This window comes from Pelophylax lessonae (genome assembly GCF_965119305.1).
Source record: "Pelophylax lessonae genome assembly, chromosome: 3".
Lineage (NCBI taxonomy): Eukaryota > Metazoa > Chordata > Amphibia > Anura > Ranidae > Pelophylax > Pelophylax lessonae.
Genome location: NC_138770.1, coordinates 356,572,300 through 356,594,204, shown reverse-complemented (window position 1 = coordinate 356,594,204; position 21,905 = coordinate 356,572,300). Strand labels below are relative to the sequence as shown.

General features: G+C 47.0%; 1 protein-coding gene across 1 annotated transcript in view; it reads right to left on the bottom strand.

The window, feature by feature from the left end:
* BCKDHB (branched chain keto acid dehydrogenase E1 subunit beta) overlaps positions 1 to 18,979 on the bottom strand; it is a 312,830-nt gene extending 293,851 nt beyond the window's left edge. The window contains exons 1-2 of the mRNA XM_082250082.1: positions 18,807 to 18,979; positions 5,237 to 5,314 (exon numbers count right to left, since the gene is read on the bottom strand). Coding sequence (XP_082106208.1) covers positions 5,237 to 5,314; positions 18,807 to 18,948 — 220 coding nt within the window. The 5' untranslated portion in view covers positions 18,949 to 18,979. The remainder of the gene's footprint in view (positions 1 to 5,236; positions 5,315 to 18,806) is intronic.
* Positions 18,980 to 21,905: the final 2,926 nt, after the last annotated feature.

Genomic DNA, 21,905 nt, shown 5'->3' with positions numbered 1-21,905 from the left:
AGGAAATCACCCTGATGTAGGTGAAGACACCATCATGCAAATTAATTCCATCATGAATTTCTGAACTCGCACAAAGCAATTCAGTGCCTTTAGGTCTAGGAATGGACACGCCTTGCCTTCCTTCCTGGTGACCGTAAACTGGTTTGAGTAAAAGCCCTAAAAACGTTCCGAAGACGGAACCAAAACTATTACTCCTTGTTGTAACAGGTCCTGTACCGCCCCAAAGAGAGCCTGTAAGCGATCTGGGGACAATTGTACATTGGAAGGGAAAAACCTTACCGGAGGGACAGATCGAAACTCATTCTTGTAACTGAACCGTATCACCTCGTGAACCCACTTGTCTTTTATACAGGATAGCCACAGGTCCGGGAACCGGCAAGCCGTCCCCCCACCCCAGATACAGATAAGGGTGCACCTTTAGGCCGAAGGGAGTCTTATCCGCAGGTCTGGAGAAACCGGATTTCTGTTTGCCAGACCAGGGTAGCTTGGAGCCACCCGAGGAGGCCTTGAAGGACTTCGATCCTTCATCACTCGTCCCTGAGGGAGGAAAAAAACGTTTCATGTGCTGAAAAGGAGGGACCCCATCTACGACGAGAGATCTTACCCTTGTTAGCCTGTGGGAGAAGTCTTACCCCCTGTAAGACCTTTGATAAGGTCATCAAGGGAAGCCCCAAACAGGCGATCACCTTGAAAAGGTAGATCAGTCAAGGCTTTCTATGAGCATCTTAGCCAAAGTATCTGCCAGAGGACCACCGCCGAAACTAACAAACAGTCGGACCAATATTGGAGCCGCATCCAGCGAGGCAACGCAAACAAATCGCAGCCCCTGCACCAACTGGTCCGTCAGCTCCACAGAGGCGGGGGGTTGGAGTTGTACCCCTCCAGGTCACGGCATAGTAACTTAGCCCATTCAGTCAAGGTTAGTGACACAAGGGCAATAGTAAACACCCAGCCAGGTAGTACATATTGCGGGCCACAGATTCCGCCTTTCTATCCGCCGAATCCTTAAAGGACGGGGAATCCTCCACTGGGATCATGGTAGCTTTAGTCAGACTGGAAACCAGAGGTTTTACCATAGGTGACAGAGCCCAAAGGACTCCTCAAAAGGGGTAGTGCCTAACAATCCTCTTGCTAGGAATGCTTTGGGAGGTCCCATTCTTTTTTGGCCATGTTGTCAAAATACGCGGGGAACAGGAAAACCTTTCCTGCGCTGGATGGCTTGTGAGTGCCAAACATAACCTGCGCCTCAGTCACAGTCGCAGCTGCGTCCTCCATTTTTAGGGTCTCACGCACGAAAACAACCAGTGCGTCCACCACCGCCTTTTCTTGCCCGGTGGCGGAGGGAGAGGTGTCATCACTATCAGAGGAGACAGGGCACGAGGTAGTAGACCCGGCAGGGAGACCCACGTCTGCGGTGGCTGAATAAGATTCAGAATCCTGTTATACCCAGGAGTGGGCCCACATCACCCTCCCCAGAGGCCGCTAGGGACATGAGGGGTTTAGTATTACTCACCATACAATGGACTGGGTGGGCTCCACTCCGGGCAGACTGCCTACCACCCTGAGTGGGGGTGCTGCCAGCCGAGGGGTACGCTGCGACTCAGAGTGTTCCAGGTCGATGCGTCCCGGCGAGACATCTGCTTGCAGGCTCGTCCCCATCCACAGGGGCTCTGTCGTGGTGAGGACTAGTCAGACCATAACCTGCTCAAGCTCGTTGGCCAAGCTGGGAGACGGTAAGGATCTGGATTATTCAGTGCGAAACTGCAGCCAGCTGTTGCTTGCAGTTCACCAGGAGGAACCCCCTGACACTAGCTAGTGATAGTGAGTAAAGATAAATATAAACATTCTTAAAAGAATAAAAAACTGATACCGAACTCCCAGCAGGAAACCTAGGTCCTACTCCTTTACTAGGCAGCAAGAAACTGATTTGAGAGCACAGTGTGCGTGGGGGGGGGGGGGGGATATCTACCACCCTCAGATGTTGGAAACAGATCATTTATAACCCTTCTTGGACGTCCTACAGCTTGAGCTGCCTAGAAGGTGCCCTTAACAGAAATATTACACAGCTCAAAAAAAATAAAGGAACACTTTGAAAGCACATCAGAGCCCAATGGAGAAAAATCGAATGCTGGATATCTATAGATATCTATACTGATATAGACTGAACGCAAGGCTGCCACATTGTTTGATGGAAATGAAAATTATCAACCTACAGAGGGCTGAATTCAAAGACACCCCAAAAATCAAAGTGAAAAAATGATGGAGCAGGCTAGTCCATTTCATTTCATTGCAGCAACCCAAAATGGTAGTCAGTAGTTTGTATGGCCCCAACGTGCTTGTAGGCATGCCTGAAAACATCGGGGCATGCTCCCAATTAAACAACGAATGGTGTCCTGGGGTATTTCCTTCCAGATCTGGATCAGGGCATCACTGAGCTCCTGAACAGACTGAGGTACAACCTGGAGGCATCAGATGAACTGAAACATAATGTCCCAGAGTTGTTCTATTGGATTTAGGTCAGGCGAGCATGGGGACCATTCAATGCTATCAATTCCTTCATCATCCTGGAGCTGGCTGCATACTCTCGCCACATGAGGTCAAGCATTATCGTGCCCCAGGACCCACTGCACAATGGGTCCAAGGATTTCATCCTGATACCCATTGGCAGTCAGGGTGCCATTGTCTATCCTGTAGAGATCTGTGCATCCCTCCATAGATATGCCTCCCCAGATCATCACTGGTAAAGACAGCATAACCTTCTCCACTGCTTCTCCAGATCCTTCCCTATCGGTCACAAGTGCTCTGCTCTCACCTGTGAAAAGCACAGGGCACCAGTGGCGGTCCTGCCAATTCTGATATTTAACCACGTAAGCCCTGGAGGTTTTGGCTGCTCAAAAATCAGGCCCTATTTTGCGATTCGGCACTGCGTGACTGTAACGGACAATTGCCTGGTCGTGCGACGCTGTACCCAAATGAAATTGACGTCCTTTTTTTTCCCCCACAAACAGAACTTTCTTTTGGTGGTATTTGATCACCTGTGCGATTTTTACTTTTGTGCTATAAACAAAAAAAGAGCGACAGTTTTTTTTTTTTTTTGAGAAAAATATTATGTAAAAAATCTAAATGTTTTAACATTTTAGGCCAATTTGTTTTCCGCTACATATTTTTGGTAAAAAAAAATAAAAAAGACGCAATAAGCGTATTTTGATTGGTTTGCGCAAAAGTTATTGCGTTTACTAACTACGGGGAAGATTTATGTCATTTTTGTTGTTTTTTTTTTTTTAAACTAGTAATGGCGGCGATATGCGATTTTTTTTGCGAGACTGCGACATTGTGGCGGACAGATCGGACCCCTGACAGACATTTTTGACACTTTTGGGAGTACCAGTGACAGTAATCAGTGCTATAAATATGCACTGTTACTGTAAAAATGACACTAGCAGGGAAGGGGTTAACTTTATTGGTGATCAGTGGGTTAAATGTATCCCTAGGGGCATGATTCTAACTGTGGGGGGCGTGGCTTGTGATGTAACCCCAGAGACATACGATCCTACATAGCAGGATCGTATAGTCTCTGTACTTATATCAGGGAGAATGACAGACGGCTGTGTTTACATCAGCCGTCTGCCTTTCTCCCTCTCCTGCATGAGATCGCGAGTGACCGGCGGACATCGGAGCCGACGGTCACACGCACGGAGATGTCAGGGAATGAGCAGGGGCGGGAGCGCGCCCCCTACAGGTTCGTGGGCGATTGACGTACTGGTACATCACTTTGCCCAGGAGGGGCTGACCGCCGCAGTATATAGTCGTGCGGCGGTCGGCAAGTGGTTAATGGCAAATGCCAATCGAGCTCTACGGTGCTGGGCAGGGAGCACAGGGCCCATCCCGTCATGCCCTCAAGCCACCCTCATGAAGACTGTCTCTAATTGTTTGGTCAGAGACATTCACACCAGTGGCCTGCTGGAGGTCTTTGCAAAAAAGGAGCAGATACCGGTCCTGCTGATGGGTTAAGCACCTTCTACAGCCCTGTCCATCTCATTTTCTACAGCCCTGTCCAGCTCTCAGAGTAACTGCCTGTCTCCTGGAATCTCCCCCGTGCTCTCGAGACTGTGCGGGGAGACACAGCAAACCTTCTGGCAATGGCACGTATTGATGTGCCATCCAGGAGGAGTTGGACTGCCTGTGCAACCTCTATAGGGTCCAGGTATTGCCTCATGCTACCAGTAGTGACTAACCCCAGCAAAATGCAAAACTAGTGAAAAACAGTCAGAAAAGAGGAGTAGGAAAAAAAAAAATGTCAGTGGCCTCCACCTGTAAAACCATTCCCGTTTTGGAGGTTTTCTAATTGTTGCCCATCTAGTGCACCTGTTAATTTCATTAACACCAAAGCAGCTGAAACTGATTAACAACCCCCTCTGCTACTTAACTGGTCAGATCAATATCACAGGAGTTTACTTGATTTAAATGGTATACTCCGATGAAAAAGCATTCCTTTAAACTATGCATTATATGTATAATGTAATCCTATATACTGTATATGTGCGGCTTTCCTAAGCTATCTGGAAACTATGTGTGGCAAAAAAGAGAATGGAAACAATATCTAAAACTAACTAAGTTTATATGCAACAGCTAGATTCTCTAGGTCAGATATGAAAACTTTACACAAACAGGCTTGCTTATTTTAAAAAGGAGAAGTTCACCTTTTGAAAAAATAAAAATATTATATGCCCCTGTGTATTTATAATTTATTATCTTGGGAGCCTGCAGAGCATGGAATCCACGATCATGGGTTCAGTGTCAGGCTCCTGCAGACATTTTCTACAGCTTTCAGCCTGTGCCTCTGTACGAACTGTTACAAAGCTCTAGGAAACGTCAATGAAATACGAAAGCACTCACAATCACCCTTGCAGTTCATTGAGATCACAGGCCATCTGCCACGGTGGGAGAGGGGACTTGTAGTTCATTCAGTCACAGATTCCTAGGAATGAATGATGCGGCTATGTGGGAGCAAAACCGCACAAACGCGCTGTTTTTGAAATCTGACAACGGGTGCGAAGAGAGGATCCCCTGACGGCTGTCATAGGGAGAGGGGAATGCTTGGAGCATTTTACACCCTATATATGGGTGTGATGTGTAGCACGCTCCAAAAAGTGGACTTCGCCTTTAACACTAATGCATCTGCTACTTAACCATGCCACATTTCACATCTTAAAAAAAAAAAAAAAAAAAAATGTACCTGCTGTTGGATCTCTGGATAGGGTATTGTCCAATGCACTTTGTACAGACTGGAAAAGATTCATTTTCTGTGTTGGACCTGTAAAGGAAAAAAATAAAATAACATACCAACTGAGAAAATGCTACTTGGAATTAATGCCACCAATAGGTCAATATGTGAAAGTCACCAATATACTTTGTCCAGATGTGAGGACAACTCTTGGTGAGTAGTATGTTGTCCAATGCTTGCTGTAGGTGGTAAAATCAAGGATGATTTTAATTTTTATGCATTTTAAAGCTAAAATGTAGTATTAAAATGCACTGTAGAAGCAGCCTGCTCTCTTCATTTGGACTACAAACACTTCCCCCTCACCAGCGCTATATACACAGGAGGTGTTTGTGTAGTTTATAGGAGATAGAAGGGAAGGCAGATTAAGGTTTTTTTTTTTTTTATGTCCGAAAATATTGGCCAATATCGCCGGATACCAATATCCGATGATCAAAATATCGGTATCGGCGGTAAAAAAAAACAATATCGGTAAAAAAACAATAACAATACCAAGGTTCCAAATGTGGCAGCAAAGGGAATCAGATAAGCGGAGTTTCCCCCTTTGAGTGGAGCTCCACTTTAAGATTTTTGCTTTCCTGCTCCCCTCACAACCACCCAATATTTACCTAAGCCCCATTTTGAGCCAGAGATGTGCATGAGAGCAGTGTCTCTCCTGGGTCTCTCCATCCTCATTGGCTGAGGCACAGCAGTGGGAGATTGCTGTCAATCACAGGCAGCGAGGAGGGAGTGGGGATGAGTCATGTTCTGTATGTCTTATGGACACACACAGGTGGCTCAGGAGCACCAGCAGGGGACCCAAGAAGAATCTTGACTGCTCTTTGCAAAACCACTGCACAGAGCAGAGAAGTATACCCTTTATTATTTTTAAAAAAGCCTTTAATATCCCTTTAATGCAACCAAGATGTAGATCACAGAACAGTGCAATGCAGTCTGTGCAAAATGTGCACACTTACTGTACTGTAGATGTGCTTCTGTGAACCATGCGTGTTTAAATGTGCCCATCATAGAGTCTAGCATAAACAAACCCAAAGCTTTTGTTCTGCTTCAGATAGCAGAATGGAGGTATAACCCTCCTTTGCTCTGTCTGTGGGATATCACTTGCTATCCCAGAGAAAAGGTGTCACATGAAGTGATAAGAGATCTCTCCCAATAGGGACAGAACATATTCTTTGTATAGTGGTGGAGGCTTAGAATCTATCAGATTTCTATCTCTGTCTGGGACCCTTCAATTTACTTGCTGTCCTAATGACAGGATGTCATAGGAAATCTCTGCACTGGAGAGGAGAACAAAATCTTTTTTCCCCCTTAAGAATACAGGCGGCCCCCGGGCTACAAACGAGAGGGACTGTAGGTTTGTCCTTACATCAAATTTGTTTGCAAGCTGGAACAGGTACATTTTTTAAGTTTAGCTCCAGCCAAAAAAATAATTTTTACTTTTTTTTGGATAGCATAGGGAAGGGTTACCACCCCTGTAAAATGTGTTTTGCTGTCTGTACCCCTGTTCAGAAGATGTCACCTCACTTTCTGTCCCTATGTCAACTGGATGTTGAACATTTTGGGTTGTTGTGGAAACAAGGATTGGAGATAAAGCTTCAGTGGAGACACCTTTTTCCATTGAGAACTCTTAGAGTCCATTCACATTCATCCGACTTGTCAGCCTGACAAGTCGCGGTCCTCACGCTCCCACTGTGTAGTACAGGACCCATTCTAATAGGAGTGACACAAGTCGCTCCGACTTAGAAAAAGGGTCCTGTACTACTTCGGGGCGACCTGGAGGCGACTTGCATAGACATTCATGCTATGAAGTCCGTGCAAGTTGCGCCGAAGTCGTGCTGCACGCGACTTCACAGGTCGCCCCCTAATGGGCCATACACACTATAAGATTTTCTGAAGACTTTTTCCTTTTGACTTACCAAAACCATATAATATGAGGTCAAACCTAAACACTTTCAATTTGTATGCAATCTGGCAGGTCCTTGCACTACATAGAAAAGGGAAATCTGAAGGAAATCTAACCACAAAAGTTGGATAGTGTGTATCCAGCTTAAAGCGGAGTTCCACCCGAAATTTATACTTACCTCCATCTTCTCGCTCCCGGTCACCTGAAAAACAAAATGGATAATCGCAATTTTTTTTTTTTTTCACTTACCTTTTAGAGAAAATATACTCACCTTACTTCCTTCTTCCTCCCCTCGGCGGCCACGGCGATTCGTCACTTCCTGGCTTTTGCAATGATTCCTGGGAGCTGAACGTCATCGCTCCCAGGAATCATTGCGCCTGCACCGGCCCCGACGTCAGTTCCGCGGCGCGCGCGTCATTCCCTTCTAAACAGCTTCTGGGCATGCCCAGAAGCTGTGGAGGGATGACGCGCGCGACCCGGAAGTGACGTCGGGGCCGGTGCAGTGCATCGTGGGACCGAAGAAGGAGGAAGAGGACCGAAGAGGACGCGGAAGAGGATCGCGCTGGCTTCAAGCTGCCCACACCCGAGATGGCAGCGCTGGAGAAGACAATTTCAAGGTAAGTATTTCTCCTGAAAGGTAAGTGCAACCCGGGACAGATCAGAGGCTAGCCATTGTGGAATGTGCTAGCCCTGACTGTCCCGGGGGTATTTTTATTAAAAAATGTACAACTAGGGTGGAACTCCGCTTTAAGTCGGAGCGACCTAATCTGAACGGGGGCTAATAGGAGTGAATTTCTCTTCCTAGGGGGGAGATTTCTCCTCACTTCCTGTTGTCTCTCTCCGTTTGCAAGTCGGATGTTTGTAACCTGGGGACCGCCTTTAGTGTGGAAAGGTTAGAATCTTTGTCAAGTTTTTACTGCGGCCTGCGTCTTCCTGCCCTAATAATATCCATCCCCTCCAGTCATGCTCTGATGTCTCAGGGACAGATATCCCAGCACAATTCAGAACCATCTTCTTACGGAATTCGGGATCTTCAGCATTTCTAGGATCTCACCAGAAGCCAGTTTCTAAAGAATAAGCAGGCCTTGCATACTAAAGCAATGTCAGCTAAATCATTCTTGTAACCTTTCCGACTTCAGGAGCAAAAACAATATTACCAATGTAATAAAACAGCCATTACAATCTATAAAATATAATACTCAGACAAGTGTGTGAAAACATTTATTTGTCCCCACATACAAAAGCATACGCAGCTGATGGCATTCCAAATGTTTAAACATTTGCAACTACTACTAATGTCTTATCACTGGCTCAGAAACTTGATAGAACAAGGTCTTGGTAACCTAGCTCCTCATAAAAGCAGTTTAACTTGTTCAACGCGTGTCACTGTGACACAGGAAATTACCAGGCCTTGTTACCTTCACTACGCTGCTGGATGCTTCAATCTGCAGGTACTATGTGCATGGCTGAAGAGAAAATTCAAGCATAAAAAGATGTACCGAGAACTGATTTTTAAGTTTCTATATATTTAAAAAAAAAAAAAAATAGACAAGATAATTTTCACCAGTTAACTCCTATGCTGTCATATCCTGCAATACATACTTAGTTTTGCAGGTGGTGGATTAGTGCCATTTGTCTTGTCAATAAAGTTTGTTGTCACCGCTATTTGGTACACACAATGGGAAACAACACCACATACCTTTGTATAGGTTTTTAACTTGCCAATCATGAAATTACATATAAAGAATAGATACAGGTATAGGAACCGCCAACTGGAGAGCCTGGAACACAGCTTTTTCAAAAGAGCAGATACTTTTGGGAGTTTAAAAAAAAATGTAGGCAAAATACAAAATTAAAATGTAGATCTTCCAAAGTGCCCACAATATGTTTAATGGAGAAAAGTGAAGGGAGGAGAGGGATCATAATGATTGTGTTTGCACATAATCTTTTTAATTATTACGAGGTTACAGGGAGTAGATGCCATACCGGAATCATTAAAGGAGAACTCAAACCAGAATCAAAATTAGCCAATGTACATAATATCATTTTCTAAGCACTCAATGTATTTCTCCAAGTAATACATATAGGCCCCTTTCCCACAGGTGGACCGTTCAGATCCGCCTGTCCGTTTTTTTTTTTTTGGCGGATCTGAACAGATGCCTCATGTATCTCTATAGGGCATCGGATGTCAGCGGAGACATGTCCGCTGACATCTGATCCGTCAAATCTGGATGGCTGGAAACCCGACAGCTGTGTCTCCGCACACAGAGCGGAGACACAGCTGCCATCCCCCTGCTCAGCGGGGGAATCGATCCCCCGCTGAGATAAACGGAGTCCGCCTGACGAACCAGATTGTGTGAAAGTGGCCTAAGGGTCCTTTCACATGGGCGCCTCCGTGTAATGGATTTCGCTGCTCCCTATGCACAGCGGATACGGACACAGTCCTGCTCTCCTCTATGGGGAAATAAGATGGAAAAGGACCGCCTGTCCGTTTCCATCCAAACTGCCAGATGGATGGAATATAGGACCACCATCCATCTGATTTTTACCAGCAGGATCGGATGGCGGCAGGTCAGCAGATAAAGTGTCTGCCGCTCCATAGGAGGAGACTGGAGGGTCCAATGAGGTCCACCTGAAATACGGACAGGCAGACCAGATCCGACAGCCTGTGTAAAAGGACCATAAGGGCTCTTTCACACACTGTGTCCGTCAAAGGGACTCCGCTTTTTCTCAGCGGGGGAATCGATCCGCCGATCCCCCGCTGAGCAGAAGGATGACAGCTGTGTCTCTGCGCTGTGTGCATAGACACAGCTGTCAGTTCCCCGTGCATCTCTATGGGGGAAATTGGATGGGAACGGACCGACCCGTTCTCATCCGATCCCATCCAATCCGATCCGCTGGACGGATGGAAAATAGGGTTTCCATCTGTCCAGATTTGACGGATCGGGTCGGATGTCAGCGGACATCCGCTGACATCCGATGCCCCATAGGAATGCATGGGGGGGGACCGTTCTGATCCGCCAAAAAAAAACCGAACAGGCGGATCTGAACAGTCCGCCTGTGTGAAAGGGGCCTTAAAAAAAAAAAAAAGAAGAAGACCTTCAATATTAACAGCATAGCCAATATATCTGAAGCCACTACTATTTATTTTTTATTTTTGATAGAGTGCCAAAACCCTATCAGTGTGTATATTTTTTTTTCCATAAGTGCAAACTGGCGAGAAATACCTTCATTCCTGTCCCATCTACACTATGGGTTTGAGATAATAAAACTGAAGAGTGCAAAATCTGTTGCAGCTGTGCATGGTAGCCAATCAGCATCTAACATCAACTTGTTCAATGAAACTTTGACAATAAGGCCCCTTTCACACAGGCTTTCCGATCCAGTCCGCCTGTCAGTTTTTAAGGCCCTGTGGAGCAGCGGATGTCAGTGGAGACATTTCCGCTGACACTGACTGCTATCCGATCCAGTCTGTGAAATTTGGAAGGATGGAAACCCTATTTTCCATCCATCTGGAGGATCGGATCGGATGAAAACGAACCAGCGGTCCGGGCTCTGACAGCTCCGTCTCTGCACACAGCTGAATAGGGGATATGAACAGAAGGTGGAGATAGAGAGCAGCAGGATCAACCAGGTTTTTTTTCAGAATACTAAAAACGAATCTTATGAGTATGAACAGCATGTAATACACAAATGTATAGTTTTTTACATGGGTTTAGTAACACAAAGAGGTTGTAAACCTCAGAATGAATAAAAAAAATTAAAAAAAACACCTGAAAGACAAACACATAATGAGCTAGTATGCATCGCATCCTAGCTCATTATGAAATACTTACCTTAAAACGAAGCTCCGCAGTGCAGCTCGCTCACCTCCCTCACTGGCGACATGTTCGGTCGCTCTTCTTCCGGCTTTGCGGCATCCGGCCATCTGATTGGCTGGAGCGGCGGTGACGTCACTCCCGCACATGCGCGTGGGAGCCAACTTTCACGGCACTTGGCTCTGAAGGAACAGGACGAGCGGCCGTTCATTCAGAGCGCATGAGCCAGTCATGTCACTGGCTGCATGCAAGCTAAATATCTCCCAAACGGTGCATGTTTAGGAGATATTTACAGTACCTATAGGTAAGCCTCATCATAGGCTTACCTATAGGTACAAGTTGCAGAGGAGGGTTTACTTCCTCTTTAAGGATCTCGGCCCATAATATAACCACCAGCACAAATGACAACTCTATAGTAAATTAATCGTATAGCAGGCTTCCATTTTAATTATTTTGCACACTGCCACTGGTCTGTCCTGCCCATGCTCTGCTTCCCACATCCCCCCAAAAAAAAAAAAAAAAAAAACGCATCATCATAACTTGCTTATTCTTTCTTTTTCCCTGAGCTAGCCCATACATTAGATCTTGTGCATGCACAGTACAAGAAGATCTGGCATGGTTTCTAAAATCTTATTGGCCCTCCTTTCACATGTGGCAATAAACATCAGGTGTAGGGAGAACAAAAAAAAAAAAAAGGAAGAAGAATGGGGGGGGGGGGGGGGGGGAAGAGAGATTTTTTTTTCTCAAAATTTCATGAGATGTCACAATTCACATATGAGATCTCCCTGGAATGGGCCCTTTATAAGCTGTAAAGATTTTGACTTGAGCTGGACTTTAATGTGGCCCTGTAAGCAATTTGAGAATGCAAATTGCTTAGAAAAAAAAAAAATCCTTACCTCTCGTCGCCAAATGCTGCTCCAATAAAGAGGACCAGCATGGTGACATTTCTGCAGAAACTGACACTTCCTGAAAAGTCAACCTTCGTTCCCCCTGCTGACCTCTCTATCACTACAGGAAACGGTGGTGACATGGAGGCCAAAGGGGAGGTACCAAAAAGTATCACAGGCAGGACAGGAGATCGACACTTGCAGGAACAACATTTAGCAAGAGGTGAGGATTTACATTTTCACTTTTATAGGGGCAGTTTTTATTTACATTTTTATTGAATGAGAACACGCTAAAAAGCAAGTCAACACATGGGTAGCATAGATGTTAGCACCTCTGACTGGCAGCACTAGGGTCGTTGGTTCAAATCTCAACCACCCTGGTCTCTTCCCTGAATAAAATGGCCCCATATGTGGGATAGAGAACTGTAAGCTCCTTCAGGGCAGAAACTGATGTGATTGTACAATATATGTAAGGGTCCATTCACACCTATGCCTCTGCAATTTAGTTACTTTTTTTGTGATTTTCAAAGAATGTTGTAATGTATTCAGGTCTCTGCTACCTTTAAGACTGAGTACTGAGCGATCAAAGACCGCTGATTGCTTAGTTCTCGAACTTCAGAGAGCAGAAAGCTGGTGACTGTCAGTTACCGTCTTTCTGATCTGACCCTCCAGTGCTCACTGCTCTGCAGGGGGAGGGAGGAGCTGGCTCAGTCTCCCAGCAGCTCGTTGAGAGGCTGAGCCAGCTGCTGATAAGGAACCTAGGTGGATCCCGACATTCAAGTCGGGATCCTGCGAGAGTTTGGACTGACTGAGTGACGTCAGCCGACAGCAGACTTTAGCCAGCTGTCAGCTGAATACAGATCACAGGAATGCAGAACTAAGTGCAGTCCTGTGAATTACCAGAGAAACATAGCCAGAAAGAAAAAACTTTGGCCATACCTCTCCTTTAACCACTTGATCTTCAGGTTTACCCCCCTACATGACCAGGCCATTTTTTGCGATACAACACTGTATTACTTTAACTGACAAATGTGTGGTCTTGCAATGCTGTACCCAAATACCATTTATGTCCTTTTTTCCCCACAAATAGAGCTTTCTTTTGGTGGTATTTGATCACCTCTGCAAGTTTTTTTCTTTTGCGATATAAACAAAAAAAGACCGACAATGTCGAAAAAAAAAATAAATAATTTTTTTTTTACTTTCTGCTATAAAACACATCCAATTTAAAAAAAAATTTAAAATGGCGGCAATCAGCAACCTATAGCAGGACTGCAATATTGCGGCAGACAATTTGGACACTATATTACACTTTTTGGGGACAAGTGCCGACAGCCTCCTGTATATTTACTGCGGCACGCAGCCACTTACAGGCAAAGTGACGTAGTACTACGTCGCTTGCCAAAGAGCCTGTAGGGGGCGAGCTCGCACCACCGGCGGCACGCTCCCGCCCCCGCTCATTCCCTGCCTAGCCAGCGCCGTGTGACCGGCGGCTCTGATGTCCGCCGGCCACTCGCGATCTCCCGCAGGAGTGGGAGAAAGACAGACGGCTGATGTAAACACAGCCGTCTGTCATTCTCCCTGATGTAATGACAGAGGCTATGCGATCCTGATATGTAGGATCGTATGTCTCTGTGATTACTTCACTAGCCACGCCCCCCTAACAGTTATAAACACGCCCCTAGGGACACACTTAACCCCTTGATCACCAATAAAGTTAACCCCTTCCCTGCCAGTGTCATTTTTACAGTAACAGTGCATATTTATAGCACTGATTACTGTAGTAATGTCACTGGTACCCACAAAAAAGTGTCTAAAATGTCAGTCAAGGGTCCAATCTGTCCGCAGTAATGTCGCAGTCCCCCCCCAAAAAAATTTTTAATAAAATGGTATATATTCCAAATCGTGCTGCAAAACAGCAGAGATGTGAACACCACTTATTTATAAACATTAGATCTATGTGCACATGGATTGTAGCTGCAAGCATTGCAGTTTTACATTGTGAATGGGCCCTATTCACACCGCTGCATTGTGGTAATGTGTACGTTAAAGGAGAAGTTCACCTTTCATAACATGTTGCACCCATATTCAGGGTATAACATGTAATGAATGCATCCCCCCCCCCTCCCGCACCGTAAAAGCAGACTAGACCTTTGCAGCTGTCAGCCTGTAGTTTTCAATGAACTACAATGGCGCTGTGGTAGTTTGAGTGTTCCTGTCAGAATGTATCGGCTTTCTCGTATCTTCAGGAGATCTGCATTGCACCAGCAATCTGCTGATCACTGGTGCAATTCTTTACAGGCTCCTGTACCACAAAAATAATAAATGCACACTTTTTACCTGCAAAAAAATATTTTTTTAAGTGAACTTATCCTTTAACTAGAGCTGCACAATAAATCGTAAAAAAAAAAAAAAAAAAATCTTGATTCAGCCCCCCCCCCACCCTCACGATTTAAAAAACTGCATGTCCTAGATTCTTAGAGCTGTTCTCTGCTCACTTAGAACGCATTCACACTGAAGCGGCACGACTCTGGGGCGACCTGTGAAGTCGCGTGCACCGCGACTTGCACGGACTTCATATAATGAATGTCTATGCAAGTCGCTCCGAAGTAGTACAGGACCCTTTTTCTAAGTCGGAGCTACTTGTGTCGCTCCTATTAGAATGGGTCCTGTAGCACTGCATGGACCGCGATGGACCACGACTTGTCAGGCTGACAAGTCGCGGTAGTGTGAATGGAGACTTATGCCCCATACACACGTGCAGATTATCTGCAGACTTTTGTCTGCAGACTTACCAAAACCATATAATATGAGGTCAAACCTAAACACTTTCAATTTGTATGCAATCTGGCAGGCCCTTGCACTACATAGAAAAGGTGAGTCTGCAGACAAAAGTCTGCAGATAATCTGCACGTGTGTACGGGGCATTAGGCCTCATGCACACTGGACGTTTTTGGAGCTGCTGTTAGCAGCGTCAGACGTTTTTTTTGCAGCTGCAGAACGCCCATCCATGTTATTCTATGGCCTCATGCACGCATAGAGCTTTTAGGAGTTCTGGAGCTGCAGCGTCAAGCTGTAAAAACGTCTGACGCTGCTAAAGGCTGCATAACGTGGCTTAACGTGCGTTAAGCCACGTTATACGTTTTTTTTTCTTCCATTCAAAATCAATGGTTCCCTATGGGAGCCTATTGATTTGAATGGAAGTCGCATCACAAGTCGGATCAGGATGATCCGACTTGCGCTGTGAGAATCTTGAGGGGGGAACACGCCAAAATGGGGAAAAAAAACAGAGTGGGGTTCCCCCCCAGGTTCTAAACCAGGCCCTTATCCGAGCATGTAGCCCGGCAGGCCAGGAAAGGGGAGGGGACGAGCGAGCAGCCCCACCCCCCCTGGACCATACCAGACCATACCATACCAGAGACCGGAGACCGGCATAATCACCGGAGACGTGGGCAGAAGACAAGAAGAGAGGACAGCAAAAGAGCAGAAGACCGGAGAGGGAGAAGACCAGATGAAGATTTTTATTAAACTTTCCAAAACGTCTCCTGTCGTTATTTACACACATTGACTTTTATGGGGTGAATGGGTAGGGGTACAGTGTACCCCATACCCATTCACATAGGGAGGGGGTCCGGGATCTGGGGGGCCCCCTTGTTAAAGGGGGCTTCCAGATTCCGATGAGCCCCCTGCCCGCAGACCCCCACAACCACCGGCCAGTGTTGTGGGGATGAGGCCCTTGTTCTCATCAACATGGGGCAAGGTGCTTTGAGGTGGGGGGTGCAGAGCCCCCCCTGCCCCAAAGCACCCACACCCCCCCCCCTTGGTATGGTCCAGGGGGGGTGGGGCCGCTCGCTCGTACCCTCCCCTTTCCTGACCTGCCGGGCTGCATGCTCGGATAAGGGTCTTTCAAACATTTTTTTTTTGGGGGGGGGGGGAAATACACTTTCATTTAAAAAAAAAAAAAAAAACTTAACAGTAAAGTTAGCCCAATTTCTTTGTATAATGTAAAAGATGATATTACAAGAATCGGGAGAGAATCGGGATCTTTATTCTAAGCAAAAAAATTGTGATTCTCATTTTATCCAGAATCGCGCAGATCTACCTTTAACCTCCCTGGCGGTATTCCCAAGTGTGGCTTGGGGTTAATTTGCTATACCAAAAGCGGTAACCCAGAGCCACACTCAGGATTACCCCACAATGTTACTCACCTTCCCAGCAATCCCCCGCCATCCTCACACTCTCTCCCTGCTCTGTGCACGGCCGATTGCAGACACTTGCCTTTCGGTTCCCTCCTGCGAGCGTTGCGACGTGGGGGGGGGGGGGGGGGAGGAACTGGCGGCAAATTCAAAAAAGTGTAAAAACACAAATGACATGATACAAAGCTGTGATCTTAACGGATTACACTGTATCATGCCATTTCACCACAGGATTTCACCTTGTGGCTTTTCGAGTGTCCTGCTTGTGCTTTTCCAGTGCTTTGTGCCTGGAAAATTTTGAACGACCACGGCGTCCAAAAAGCATTTTTTTTTTGCGCAAAAGCGCTTTTAGACGAACTGGAAAACGGCAACAGCGAAACTGAGTTACTTGAAGAACTGAGCGATAGTGATTCGTGGGAAAATTCCTCATCCGGTATGGAAAGTGACGACAGCGACGATTCTGATGTCTCTTTCTGGCACATAGCTCCGTTGGAAATTATGAAGAATCATTTGATATACTTCCCAAATTCCACAAGCTATGTGCCAGAAAGAGACATCAGAATCGTCGCTGTCGTCCCTTTCCGTACCTGATGATGAATTTTCCCATGAATCGCTATCGCTCAGTTCTTCAAGCAACTCAGTTTCGCTGTCGCTGTTTTCCAGTTCGTCTAAAAGCGCTTTTTGCGCAAAAAAAGAACACTTTTTGGACGCCATGGTCGTTCTCAATCTTCCAGGCACAAAGTACTGGAAAAGCACAGGCAGGGCACTGGAAAAGACACCAGGTGCAATTCTGTGGTGAAATGACATGATACAGTATAATTGGTTAGGGTCACAGCTTTGTATCATGTCATTTGTGTATTTAAATTTTTTAAATTTGCCACCGGTTCCACCCCCTGCATCGCAACGCTCGCAGGGAAGGGAACCTGAAGACAGGTGCCGGCATTGGCCAAGCACACAGCGGGAGGACGGCGGGGGGAGGACAGCGGGGGAATCGCAGGGGAAGGTGAGTTTTAAAATGTACAGAACACATTTCTGTGCAAAATAATGGTACCGCTTTCAGCACCTAAAATCTGAAATAATCATAGCGCCAGGGAGGTTAACACACACTGTGTATGTGCATGGTGCCCCAATGCACAAAGGGTACACATGTGTAGCAGCACACGGTAATGCACCGCTATGTGCTGTGGCATGCTTCAAAACAGTGCATATCTGACTTTTTATTTTTTTGTTTTTGTCGTTTTGGTGTATTCGCAACCCATTTATTTGAACCCATTCCCATTCCTGCCTCCCTTTTATAAAGTTCTGTCCATCTGTGGGATGATAGATTGGCTGATAATGTGACTGTGATTGGTGTCATAGTGGTCACATGATTAGAAGCTGGTCCCACCAGCAATGCACATATGTACCATGTGAGTGTAAAGCCTGGTACACACTTTTTGTCTTTTTCCATTCAACCCAGCAGGTTTGAGGAAAAAAAAACAACACTGTCGGCTCCGGACGAAGTCACTATACTAATTATGCAACGTTAGTATAGCGATCTCCCCGCTGAGCTATTGTTATCTGACAGGAGTACAGCTCCGGGGACAGCACTCTGATCAGCGCTCTCTGCCATTGTCTGAGAGCCCTGATCGGGAGTCGGTCGGCTGCTGGTTTTCCAGCATGCATGTCTGACATACACACAGGCACACGTTGACAGATACCCACTTCAGATCCGAGCGCCGCTCGACAACAGAAGTTCTCCTTCCTCCTGCAGTCTTCTGGGACACAGACAGGTTCCAAAAGGCTGCATCCACAATTCATGATGCACAGCGCAATGCAACTTGCGCATGCACAGCCAGGTGCCCATGGTGAAGATGCCAGCACCAGGAACCAAAGGCAGAGACCGACCGGGGTGAGCTCACCGATTTATCCTGGAACAGGTGAGTGGCGTTTTTTTAAAAGTCAGCAGCTACATTTTTTGTAGCTGCTGACTTTTATTTTTACCACAGGTCGCTGGAACGCCTCTAAGTCCCGGTTCACACTGGTGCGATGCCGGAAACCCTGCTGCGATTCAGTGCCGGTTCCCGCATCGTACAGTGGTTTACACTGGGATCTGTGACTCACTGGGAGTGTCAATGTAAAGTTAGTGACACCCCCAGATTGCTTTGCAGATCGCAGGAATCGGATGGCATAGGTGTGAACACTCATGTAATCCGATTCCAGCGGGGACAAAAAAAAAAAAGGGGTCTTGTACCAGTTTGGTGCAAATGTGATGCGATTTCAGCCATACGATTTGAATGCCTGAAATGGCATCGCACAGACAGCATGTGATCTGCACATCAATGTGTGCGAATCACATGCGAAGTCTTACATTGCACTAGCCTGAACCGGCCTTTAAGCCCACCCCTTTGCCACCACATTTATGTGTTACATGGGCAACAAGAGGTTACTACGCTTACTGCAATACAGGTGTAAAAATAGGAATTAAAACACGCATGTTAGCGCAACACAGAAAGAGCGCAGGTGTGAATGAGCCCTTATGTACAGTATGTGATTCCAGCCTAATACTATGATCTGTGTACAGAATACTGCACACACCCTGATCTCTGTGCTGGGGGAGGTCACCTATCTCACCATCATTGCTATAATAAAGCTACACACTTTCTGTGCGTCTAGTAAACAATGTCACCCCCAGCAGCCAATCAGTCACCCTGACAATGTCACACACACCGCTGCCTGTCTCACCATATTCGCTGGGCTCGGGATCCGGTTGGAAGGTGAAGTGTGCTACCGATCTCGTGGAACATTGTAGGTTAGTACGAGCCCAGCTGAGCACACAACGAGTGAGCCGGTTCCCAGTCCCTGCTACCGCTCTGAACGCCGCCATGTTTCCACTCACACAGGCTAAACAACGCGCACGGGGCGGGGATAGAGCACAAACAATGTGATTGGTCGCCGACGGGGGGCAGGCACACAAGGGGTAGGGCGAGCTCAGCCTATCACCTAGCGGTGTTTGTGGGCGCTGTCACGTGTTATGACCGGCTGGACGGCATTCCCTCAGGTAGAAGGAGCTGTGGTGATAAATGGGCTGATATGGGCTGTGTGATCTTACCGATGCTTACATTCCATCCAACACTCTTAAGCTGGCCATACACTAGCAGGAAAAAATCGTTCGAACACATTTTCGGACTTTTTTCGTTCAGTTTGTCACATATTCCCAGTGCAAACAGTTCGGCGAGAAACATATTAAAGAGGAAGTAAACCCTCCTCTGTAACTTTTACCTATAGGTAAGCCTATATTAAGGCTTGCCTATAGGTACTGTAACTATCTCCTAAACATGTACCGTTTAGGAGATATTTACTTTGCATGCAGCCAGCGACATCACTGGCGCATGTGCTCTGAAGGAACGCTCGTGCGGTGACCGTCGACCCCGAGCCCCGTGACCGCATGCGCGGGAGTGACTTCATTGCGGCTCCAGCCAATCAGAAACCATACGTTACAAAAGAAGAACTCTATCAGAACCTGACACGTGAACAGGCAGATTACTGCATCTCACACATGAAACCATATATGGACAGTAAGGGCCGCGAGTTGCCCTCTGCGTACGACTATGTGGAATTCACACGTTCGCTATTCGTGAACTGACGTAGCCGAATTAAAGCCCTTGCTCGTGCCTGCTGACTTTGGCTGTGCATGTCCTTCTTTCTTCCCACACCCCGTACACGCACTGTGTTGTCATTGTTTTAGCTTTGGGTCTAGCCAACTGAAGAAGCAATATAAGCAGTGTGCTTTAATAAATGCTAAATATTCAAAAAAAAAAAAAAAAAGTGCATAAGGGTCCATTCACACTAGCGCGACTTGTCAGGCGACTTGGTCGCCTGACAAGTCGCGGTCGGTCGCTCGCCATTGAATAGTACAGGACCCGTTCTAATAGGAGCGACACAAGTCGCTCCGACTTAGAAAAAGGGTCCTGTACTACTTTGGGGCGACCTGGTGGCGACTTGCATTGACTTCAATTATATGTAGTCCGTGCAAGTCGCGCAGAGGTCGCGGTGCATGCTGTGCACCGCGACTTCACAGGTCGCCCCACAAAGTCGTGTCGCGCCAGTCTGAATGGGCGCTAAAAGTGAAACATTAAAATAAAAACATGAGCAATATTGTCAACAGGTCTGAGCTGGCATACGTCCAGAGTAAATGGAAGAAGGGGAGAGAGGAAAATTGCAGTTAATATTATAGACAAGGCACTGTCACATGAGTCCAAGGAGGAAGGGAAGGCGACCGGCAGCTCCTGTTGGTTATAAATCATAACTAGTGGGTTATATTGCCTCCTCAAGGAGTAGGACTAGCCAGGAAAAAGCACCTGGCTACGCTCATGGGCCTTCCTCAGCTTGGTATATAACACCCCTCTCTGCTCTAGGTAATCAGTTTTTATTTGTCTAGTCAGGAGTAAGGACCTGGGATCAATGGTCCTAGCATTTTTCTCCTTCCTTACACCTTTTTTGTTTTTCTCTCTGGAGATCTACAATTAACTGCCAGGCTAGACGATAGGCTGGAAAATCTATGTCCAGTGGTCCCCCCAGCCCAGCCAGCAAGCACGTGCAGACCGCTTCTATGCGCTAGCTTGGCTGCAACATAGCCTCACAGACAGAGGCTGGCCCACAAGTTAAACTTCTCGCAGGGTCGCATACAACCGGGCTTGGGTCTGAGTCGCAGCAGTCCCTTGACCGACAGCTCCCCTACTTCGGTGGCGAGGTAACCTCCAGGGACGGATGGACCCGCCTGCAGGTTCCCTCGTTCCATCTTTAAATCCCTCACTGAGATGGGCTTCCCCTACTCCCATTCACCCCTTTCTGGACCTAGAGTCTGGTGGGGGTCCCAGGGCAGAGAATGAAGCAGGGACCCCTGAGGTCTCCCCTGCCATCCCTACTCTGTAAGGGTCCTGGGATAGTGTGTGTCCCGCCCTGGTAGTCTGGACTGGTCCCAGTGTAGGAGACCCCTAGGTGCATGCCCTGCTGTTTGCAGTGTGGGTATAGTGCAGGGGGGGGGGGGGTCCCAGTGCAAAGACCAGTGTAGAGTGTACAGCAGAGTTTCCCCTAAACATGTGTCCTACCTTCGGGGGGGGTCCCCTTGAAGAGGGTGCAGGAAAGATCCTGACAGCATGCTTCAGTGTTTGTAGCTGATAGGTGCCATATTCCCTTAGTCTGGCTGGTCTCCAATTGGCGGCCATGTTTGTGTAGCCGAATGATGTCACAGGGCCATTTTCCCCTAGTTTGGGAGATGCTGGAGACAACTGAAGCCTCGTGGGGATGCCAAATCTCTTCCTCCTTAGATTCCTCTTCCTGTGCCTGGAACATATGAATAGGGATAGCGTCCATGATGATGCTAGGTTCAAATTCTCTGCGCTCCTCCGGTTGGGAGGGTGAGTCTTTGGGGGTCCCTGTTATCTCTCTCTCTCTCTGTCTGCCTACTGATAGGTACCCTGAGCATTGAGTGGATCCTTTAGTGGTGCCAAAAGATCGTTTTTGTACTGCAAGGTATTCATTTTCTTATGGAGCCTCAGGGTCACATCTCCCCCTCTGACCCCCTCATGGAGGTGGCAGGTCACTCGGAACCCCAGCCTCCAATGGTTGCACTGACAGCGGTCCTGCAGTCCTTAGTGTCTCGGGTGGAAATGATATGTGGGCAAAGGCCCAGGAGGAAGCATACCCCGCCTTCCTCTGCTCAGGCTGTCTCATCTGATTGTGAGCCAGATGCCGCCGTGGGCGCGGCTCGTCCAGGGGGACTTAATATCACACCCCCTGATCCATCTGATAATGAGGATGATTCCTCCATGGTTGCAGCAG